This window comes from Neoarius graeffei, chromosome 12, assembly GCF_027579695.1.
Source record: "Neoarius graeffei isolate fNeoGra1 chromosome 12, fNeoGra1.pri, whole genome shotgun sequence".
Taxonomy (NCBI): Eukaryota; Metazoa; Chordata; class Actinopteri; order Siluriformes; family Ariidae; genus Neoarius; species Neoarius graeffei.
In genome coordinates, this window is record NC_083580.1 from 889,811 (window position 1) to 899,144 (window position 9,334).

Consider the following 9,334-nt stretch of genomic DNA (forward strand, 5'->3'; position numbering starts at 1 on the left):
CTAAAAAGCTTTGGGAGTGAGTATTGTTTTCGGTTGCTTGACTGCGTACGTTTTGTTCTGTTATTCTCGCTTTTATTGTTTACATGAGTGTTCTGACACCTCATTCTGTCGGATGTGGTGCACGAAGCACCAAAGATATCCCATTCAGTGGTGTTAGTTAACAAATCACACCCTGCCAGCAGAGATTTCTGGTTCTGCCTCTGGCTCTGACTGTAGCGGCTGGTCGCAGCCAATGACGCATTTGGTCGCGTTTTGCTAACGTAAACGCTGACGGAGGTACGCGATGACGTATGCGATCGTTGAAGGGCTATCCCAATATGTAGGGGTTGAATTTCAAGCCCTATCCCTTGTAGCTCAGTTTCAAGGGGAAGGGCCAAGGGGGAGGGGAAGGGGTAGAAATTAGAATTGGGATTGGGCCTTGGTCTGTTATACTTCATGAACTCCACAAAGAAGGAAATACAGCATGTGCATGTAAATATTGTTTATCTGTTTATTGTTTGTGCTTTTTTTAAATATATTTTTGCAGGTTTTATCAGAGGGCTTTGAACAGACTCACCTGAAGACATTGCCTTTGATAAAACCTGTATATATGGAGTGGAACTGTGGTCGTTGTCAGCTCTTTGTGAAAACCCTGTCGATGTGTGTGTGGCTTTGCAGATGATCTTCTGTACTCTGCTGTAATACTGAATATTTAGGAACGACATCACGGCCTTTCTCTTCTCAATGAGGTCACAAAGGAAAGGAGACGCTCAGACAGAACAGAGTGTAGCCCCGGGGTGGGCATGTGGACAACATGTGGGCGAAGGCCCTGACCTCGATCCCATCGGTGAATCAGACCATCCCTCATCCCGGGATCCTAACAACCCTAAACAATCCTAATCCCCTCATTCCGACTGTCCGTCTGGGGGAAAACATGGTGTCGGCTTTAAAACCACCAAAAAGAAACGGTGTTGTGTCTCATAACGTGTGTTTCCTTTCAGCCTGTTTTGTATCTTGAGCATTAAAATCCATAACGCTGTCTGACTTCAGACCAAAACCTGTTTCTCCTGAACTGAATAAAACATCACCATATCAGCGACTAAACACATTTTTGATGTTTATCTGTTTACGTGGAACATCCAAAGTCCCTGTGAATGAGCTGTTACTATAGAAACGATACCGTATCAGAGCGAGGGCGTTAATATAAACCTTCACTACTGCCAGAGCTGCTGTGATAGAGAATTAATCAACACCTTCTGACCAATCAGAACAGAGAACTGGAATGGATTTGTTCTTTATTTTGTTGAAAATGAAAAGGATTTTTAAAAAGAAGTTTTTCCAACACTCATGTTCAGAATCTACACCAGGAGTCGGACCCCAGACACATCCGGTTCACAGAGACAGATTTATCATCATCATTATTCACACAGACGATAGATGACAAAAAAATCCCAAACTGACAGATAAAGCTGGATTTATAAGGTTCTATCTGCGGGCCAGTCATCATCCAGGCTGAATATGGGATGAACACGACATCGGCAGCCTGAACCGATCATGCGCTGTATGTTCTAATGGAGTTTAAATATTGTTCAATGTTTTACAATCAAATCTCAGGGTTTAGAAACAACTTCAGATTTTACATCTTAGAACACAAGCAGAAAAATCAAATTCATTCCAAAAGTGATATTTTATTTTATATAGTGTGACCTGAACAGGTTTAAAATGTTGTTCTGTTCTGGCTTTATTACAGTTTATTAGTTATTTAATGAGACGCTGCTTCATAGGAAACAAACACAAGTTTATAACACGAAGGTCATGAGATCATTCTCTTTTTAAATTTGATGAGTCTGTGGTGTGACAGTTAATTTTGAACATTTCCTTTTTAATTATTTTACATTATTAATCTGTTTTAATTTAAATATTAAAATGAGTGTTTTTGTGCAGCTGGATTGTGTTCTAGTGAAACAGACGACTGAGCAACAACGTGCAGGAATTTTACAGAAAACACGACACACTTTTATTCTGGATCACAACAATCTCACTGTAGAACCAGGAAACAACTGGAGCCAAAACCGAGGGAGCCGAAACCCAGGGAACCCAAACCCAGCGTATAGAGTCTGAGTGAATGTGGTGTGGACTCTGTGGAGGAGCTTCATCCTGTCAGAGATGCTGTAGAAGGACAGAGTTCCTGCACTGTGATCCACATACACTCCGATTCTGGAGGGTGGTGGAACTCTGAGATCAGTCTCAATGTTGTTGTGACAGAAAGAGAGAGAAGAAGAAGAATTAGAAGAAGGAAAACACTGCAGACTCCAGGACTGATTGTTGAATCCAAACCCACACTCTTTACCCTGTCCTTTCCTGCTGATGTCTTTATATGAGACTGATATGGACACACCACCAACAGCGCACCACTCCAGTAACAGCGTCCACACACACTCTCCTTACACAACACCTGGCACCTGGAGTCACATCTCTCTGGATGATAAGGGTACGGCTGCTCGCTCTCACTGCATCTCACCGCTCTGTTCTTCTCAGACAGAATGAGGAGACGATGTACCGTGTTGAGATCCAGAGTCAGATAACAGAAATCTAAAATAAAAGAAAAAAACAAACTGAACAATGTGAACATGGGTTTAATTCACACAATATATTTATGTGTGTGTGTGTGTGTGTGTGTTAGATGTACATTTCAGAAACTCTTCTCTGCTCTGTGGTTCTGGTTCTGAAATGATCTGAACTGCTGCAGCTGTGGAGAGAAAAATGGAAACATGAGTTTGTGTAAAAGATGGAAAGAGTTTAAAGTGATCCAGTCAGTTTCATCTCATCTCATTATCTGTAGCCGCTTTATCCTGTTCTACAGGGTCGCAGGCGAGCTGGAGCCTATCCCAGCTGACTACGGGTGAAAGGCGGGGTTCACCCTGGACAAGTCGCCAGGTCATCACAGGGCTGACACATAGACACAGACAACCATTCACACTCACATTCACACCTACGCTCAATTTAGAGTCACCAGTTAACCTAACCTGCATGTCTTTGGACTGTGGGGGAAACCGGAGCACCCGGAGGAAACCCACGCGGACACGGGGAGAACATGCAAACTCCGCACAGAAAGGCCCTCGCCGGCCACGGGGCTCGAACCCAGACCTTCTCGCTGTGAGGCGACAGCGCTAACCACTACACCACCGTGCCGCCCTCCAGTCAGTTTATTCATTTTAAATCAGTGTTTTAGTTCAAAGTGTCGGGTGAATAAAGTGTCTGCAGAAAAGAACGCAGGAGCATTGCTAAGAAATCCCACATCACTGTGTTTCTCCAGCAGGAGCAGCTCCTCTTACCATGTGGAGGGATTTTGTTGAATTCCTCCTCCCAGAATTCCTCGAGTCTCTTCTTCAGATCTGAGAGAGAATTCCTCACTCCATCAAATGAGAGATGCTGATGGACAGTGAAAGTCTGGTCTGGTGATTTCAGGAGTGGTTCTGGTTCTGTGTGTGAAAGAGAGATCGAGAGAGCAGGAGAAGCACAAGCACAGGGAGGTTATGAATACTCCTCTGATAGCCAGTTCATCTCCATTCGCTGCATGAATATAGAAGTGCCATTGACTTCTCTGGGCTCGGAGGTGTTCTGATGGACCGTCACACAGTGGAAACAATTACGTACAAATGATCCACTAAAACAGGAATATCTGTAGTGTGGAGGTTTATATATTTTCTGAATATATTCTATAAAAATCTTCCATATTTCAGGTTTAAGTACTTTTTCAGTTGACATGTTTGTGTAAGGCAGCACGGTGGTGTAGTGGTTAGCGCTGTCGCCTCACAGCAAGAAGGTCCGGGTTCGAGCCCCGTGGCCGGCGAGGGCCTTTCTGTGCGGAGTTTGCATGTTCTCCCCGTGTCCGCGTGGGTTTCCTCCGGGTGCTCCGGTTTCCCCCACAGTCCAAAGACATGCAGGTTAGGTTAACTGGTGACTCTAAATTGAGCGTAGGTGTGAATGTGAGTGTGAATGGTTGTCTGTGTCTATGTGTCAGCCCTGTGATGACCTGGCGACTTGTCCAGGGTGAACCCCGCCTTTCGCCCGTAGTCAGCTGGGATAGGCTCCAGCTCGCCTGCGACCCTGTAGGACAGGATAAAGCGGCTACAGATAATGGATGGATGGATGGATGGTGTTTTTATAATTTCATTTTATACACCAATTTTAAGTATAAAACACATATTTAATTTATTTGATTAATTAGTTTTTATTGTCTGATTCTATGCTCAACTTATAAACACATTTAACATTAAAACTTACAAATAAATATATAAATTAATCAATAATAATATCCTTGTTTTGCTTTAAACGTGTGTGTGTAGCTCCGCCCTCTGCTGGAGCCGAGCGGAAGTGCAGTGTCGGAAAATCAGCCGGTTAATCACGACAAGGCGAAAAGCGGAAGGAAGGGTTGAATTCTTCTTTCACTTCCGGTCGGTGCTGATGTGAGTGAAGTGGAGGATGCAGGAGAGAGAGGGAGAGGAGCAGCGCACTGTGGTGGTGTTCAATCTGAGCAGCTGTGTGAGGGAGGAGATCCTCTATGAGCTCTTCCTGCAGGTGACACACACTTCATTTATTAATTAAACATTAATTGGAGCTTTAATTCTAATCATCAAAGCATCATTTCACTGGTTATATTTTACTGAGTGTGTTTATCAGGTTGATGTGTGTTGAAACATCTCACTCCACAGCGCTGCTGAATCCTGGGCTCTGATTGGTCAGAAGGTGTTGATTAATTCTCTCTAACAGCAGCTCTGACAGTAGTGCAGGTTCATATTAATGCACTCATTCTTATATGCTATCGATTCTATAGTAACAGCTCATTCACAGGGGCGTGTCCAGCAGACGCTGCACTGATAATAAATTAATTAAATTAGTTATTGATGTGGTGAAGTTTCTGTGAGGAGAAGTGTGTGTGTGTGGTTTCTGTAAGGAGTCTCCAGTGTCAACGCTGTGTATCAGTCAGAGGTGAAGCTGGAACTTTACGTTCTCAGGCGTCTTCAGGACAGAGGAGGAGTTTACACTTCTCTACAGTTTCTCAGGAACACGATGGAACAAGCTGAGATTTTTTTTAATCGTTTTAACTTTGAGAGAATAAAGAGGGAGCGAATGTTTATAGCTGCTGTAACATAAGTGACAACAGAAACTAACATAAATTAACATTAAATGTAACTCTAAACAGATAAAAATACAACATTTTGTTGTTAGTAAATTGGAATAGTTGGTCAGTTGCTGTGGTGTGAGAGGAGTAAAACACTCAGGGACGTGCAGTTCGAGGAAAATAATCACCTTCAGGGTGTAACAGTAACCAAGCTTCATCACACTGTCATTCAGTGTTTCACCGTAACACACGCAGTGTTTATTACTTATCCATAAAGTCTCAGCTTTAATAATTAACCCTTCACATGTAATCAGTTAATGATAAAACAGTCCAGCGCTCCTGGAAAAATCTGAGGGTTCAAACCTCAAAATAAAACCGATCTAGACGCTCTGTGTGTCTTTGTGAGTTTGTTGGCGTGAGAAAGAATGATTTTGAAGCAATAAATAACGAGGAGAAAGTGCAGAAAAACTCGATGATTATCCTGCAGCCAAACTCAGATTTGAGTGTAACAATCGCAGCACTACTGACTTCTGCGTTCACTAGTAATAATGTAAACCATAATACAACATTAAAACGGTAAACTCCTTGTTCACGAATGATTCAATTCTGTATGAGCTGATTTTTATTGTCGTGTTCTCAGGCAGGACCGGTGCAGAAAGTCATTATTCCAAAAGATCGAGATGGAAATCAGAAATCTTACGGATTTGTTTACTATAAACACGCCGAGGCGGTTTCCTACGCCATCGCTCTATTGGACGGGATCTGGCTCTACGGCTGTCCAATCACACTGAGGCATCATTACGGTAAGTGACTCACTTTACTGCACTAACATTTGGATTTTTTTAATTTTATCCCAGAATCTGTCTGTACTCCCCCACCCCCCACCCCCCGGGCTGTACATAAATTAATCCAGACTGTAAATCTCAGAGAAACACAATCAGGTCTCATTAGCGCCTCCTACAGGTGAAGTGTAGTTTCTGGCAGTGTTGATGGAGCTCAGCATTTTGGTGTTTAGAAAAATACCAAAGGCTGGAACCTTCCCGTTCACTTCACAAGGAGCTTGTGTTTGTTTGTAATTATGCTAATTTGTGATTGCACGTGTTTACTGCTGTCAGTAACAAACACTGTACTTTCTTTCATAAATACACGAACACACTCACGGAACAGTTAAAGTCCCTGTATCAGTTGTAACACGTGCACACAGGAGTCCTGAGCCATTTGAGTCAGTTGAGTTAAATGATTCCTTCAGTGATTCGTTTAATGCCATGTTTTTGAGTGAATCACTTCAGCAACGACCAAATGATTCATTCATGTGAACACTGATTCTTTGAACAGGACAGGAACTTAGTCAAAAGATTCAGTGAAATTGTACTTAGCCACGCCCATTATCAACAACTGAATTAAAAACAAAACGATTCATACTGATTCACTCACCTGAACGATTCACACCAAAAGATTTGAATCATTCATGACTGAAGCAGAGCCATAAACACATTATACAGAAAATCTATTTTTATTACATGAACATGCTGATTATTTTATATTTTACTGAGGTTAATGATGATCTCATCACCGTATTATAATTAAAACAATACGGTGTGTTTACGTGCAGCAGTTTATAAACCAGATATTAGTGACGGGAAATCTTTTCTCCTCTTTATTTTTCAGCGCACACACTCTCAGCTCAGGACGAACACAACTGGAGAGATGAGGTAACACACACACACACACACACTTCCTAATTTAATCTATTTATTCATAAACCAGAAAGGAATACGGTGCAAAAAAAAAATAAATCTACCTTTCCCCATATAAGGTAATCATAGGAAGTGACATCACATAAAACATATATATGGTTGTGCATAATTAAATTGTCTTCGGTGTCTTTCCTTCCACTGAATGTAGTGGATCAGTCGGGTGTCTGACGTTCCCTCAGTTCGTTCTCCCACTGGATTTACAAAGCTAATGCTAATGTAGCTAGCACATAATGGAAGCATGTGGCTACCAGATTAGCATCGTCCAAACCGCTGGCAAAATCAGAAACTAAAAGAAGTCTGAAGAACTAAAAATAAAGATTAAGACTAAAACACCTTCCTTCTGTTGTAGACGTCTGGTTTGGCCCTTGGTCCCTTCTCTCCAACCATGTACCCTGCTGAGGGTCCCTACTTCCCTCCTGTAATGCCATGGGCGTGGCCAAATGTTGGATTGGTTTCCTGGACTTCCTGTTCAGATGGGCTGACCCAGGCTTTAGACTATACCGACTCCGAGGAGAGGGGCATGGAGCAAAACCCGGAGCTGAAGAATCACCGTAAAAGTAGAAGAAACCGCGTGAGAAAAAACAAACAGAAGAAAAAATACAGAAGTTAATCAAGGAGTTTACACACAGCTGAGACTGTTCACGTGTTTAAAACTTCTCTCTGTTAGGATAATTACTCTGTTAAACATGCTGTGTGTGTGTGTGTGTGTCCCCATTTAGACTTTATCAGGATAATCCGAGAATGTTTAAATTTATGACTGTAATAATAATAATAATAATAGCGATGATGATTAGAGGAGCAGTCCTGTCTCGGGTTCAGTGAAGAGATTGAACACACACCCTTCATGTTTGCTGAAGTGCCCTTAGAAGTCAGCTGACCGTCTGAATGTGACGGACTTCATTTCTGGAGTCTGAACGTTGCCAGAATCGTGTGTTAAATCTCATATATTTGCACATTCCTCATTTACAGTTTGGTTGATTCATTATTTGTTTGTTTATTTGTTTGTTTGTTTTTGTGTATATTTTATTATTATTTTGTATTTGACTGTTTGATTTTCCTTCTTATTTATACATCAGGAGATCGTGTGTGTGTGTGCGCGCATAAATTTACACTCCTGAAATTAAAAGCACTGTTAAATCCAGTTTGTTTTCAGTCAGTTATTACTTTTCTGTTAAATCAGAGTCGGAAGTGGGCGTGGCCTCCATCATAAAATTATGTACATGCAGCACAATCGAGACAAAAGTTGATTCACGTAAAGAATTTCCTAAGAGCTGAACAGGACTTTCATCCTGTGTGTTTCATGACCTTTGTGATCCAGTGATAATCAGACGTATTTAAACATCTTTGTGTGACAGTTTTATTGCAAAGAAGTAAATAAATAAATAAATAAATCCTGTCCCCTTCAGGAAGGACACCGAACATTAATCTGGGTTCCAGATGTTCCTCCTGATTAATAAATGCCTTTTAGATAGGATTTAAAACTGCAATAAGGGAGGAGACGGGAATAAATTGCGTCCTCAGCTTTACCGATAACATCCCGAGTGTGTTTAATAAACTGCTGTGTCACGCTGGGAAATGTTTACTTGTTAATAAATAAATGTGTTTAGAAACTGATTTGGGGAACAAATTCGGGACGGTGTGGAAAATCCAAATTAAAAAAAAGCAGCGATTTGTAAATGAACTGTGACTTGTGTTTCATTACAGACAGAATGAACCCCAGATATTTCTTTTTTTGTTGTTGTTGGTCAACTTCATTTCATTTGCTAATATCCATCCATTCCTGCATTTCAGACCTGCAACACTTTCCAAAAAAAGTTGGGACGGGGAAATTTAGGGCGAGTAATGAAGTACAACAATTAAATAATGATGTGGATTTGAAACAGGTGATGACAACAGGTGACTATAATCATGATGTGATACAAATTCAGTGTCCAGGAAAGGCCGAGTGTTTGAGGAGTAAAGACGGGCCGAGGATCTCCAGTTTATCAACAAATACATGAGAAAATTATTGAAATATCTAAAAACAAATGTTCCTCAGAGAAAGATAGGAAGGGATTTGGATATTTCACCCTCTACAGTACATATGATCACTAAACCATTCAAGGGATCTGGAGGAATTTCAGTGTGTAAAGGGCTCAGGGTGACTTCTCTGGGCTCAGAGGCGTCTGGGACGGACCATCACACACTGGGAATGGGTATTGTGATCAGACGGATCAGTATTCCAGGTCTTTTTTGGAAGAAATGGACACCATGGGCTCCGGACCAAAGAGGAAAAGACTATCACCATCCAGACTGTTGCCAGAAACAAGTCCAAAAGCCAGGGTGTGTCATGGTATGGTGTTGGGTCAGTGCCCTTGGCAAAGGTAACTTACACTTCTGTGATGGAGCATTAATGCAGAAAAGTCCACTGAGATTTTTGGAGCAACATCTGCTGCCTTCAGGACGACGTCTTTTCCAGGGAGATTTCAACAAG

At 41.7% G+C, this 9,334-nt stretch overlaps 1 protein-coding gene and 1 long non-coding RNA gene across 2 annotated transcripts; one reads left to right on the forward strand and one right to left on the reverse strand.

The window, feature by feature from the left end:
* Positions 1 to 2,483: 2,483 nt before the first annotated feature.
* LOC132894835 (uncharacterized) lies at positions 2,484 to 3,419 on the reverse strand. The gene is made up of 3 exons (XR_009655681.1): positions 3,315 to 3,419; positions 2,669 to 2,728; positions 2,484 to 2,571 (listed from the first exon to the last, which is right to left on the reverse strand). It is a non-coding gene; the product is annotated as an uncharacterized LOC132894835 (long non-coding RNA).
* A 1,045-nt stretch (positions 3,420 to 4,464) lies between these two features.
* On the forward strand, positions 4,465 to 7,472 carry rbm11 (RNA binding motif protein 11). The gene is made up of 4 exons (XM_060936598.1): positions 4,465 to 4,560; positions 5,745 to 5,907; positions 6,773 to 6,816; positions 7,211 to 7,472. Exons 1-4 carry the CDS (start codon positions 4,465 to 4,467, stop codon positions 7,469 to 7,471), a joined length of 564 nt encoding a protein of 187 aa, XP_060792581.1. The 3' UTR covers position 7,472.
* Positions 7,473 to 9,334: the final 1,862 nt, after the last annotated feature.

Bases quoted from the DNA above. Each gene is read 5' to 3' on its own strand.
- rbm11 (XM_060936598.1), top strand. From the start codon at position 4,465: ATGCAGGAGAGAGAGGGAGAGGAGCAGCGCACTGTGGTGGTGTTCAAT. The intron at 5,908-6,772 runs GTAAGTGACTCA...TTTATTTTTCAG, and splicing joins CACACTGAGGCATCATTACG to CGCACACACTCTCAGCTCAG. The intron at 6,817-7,210 runs GTAACACACACA...CTTCTGTTGTAG, and splicing joins AACACAACTGGAGAGATGAG to ACGTCTGGTTTGGCCCTTGG.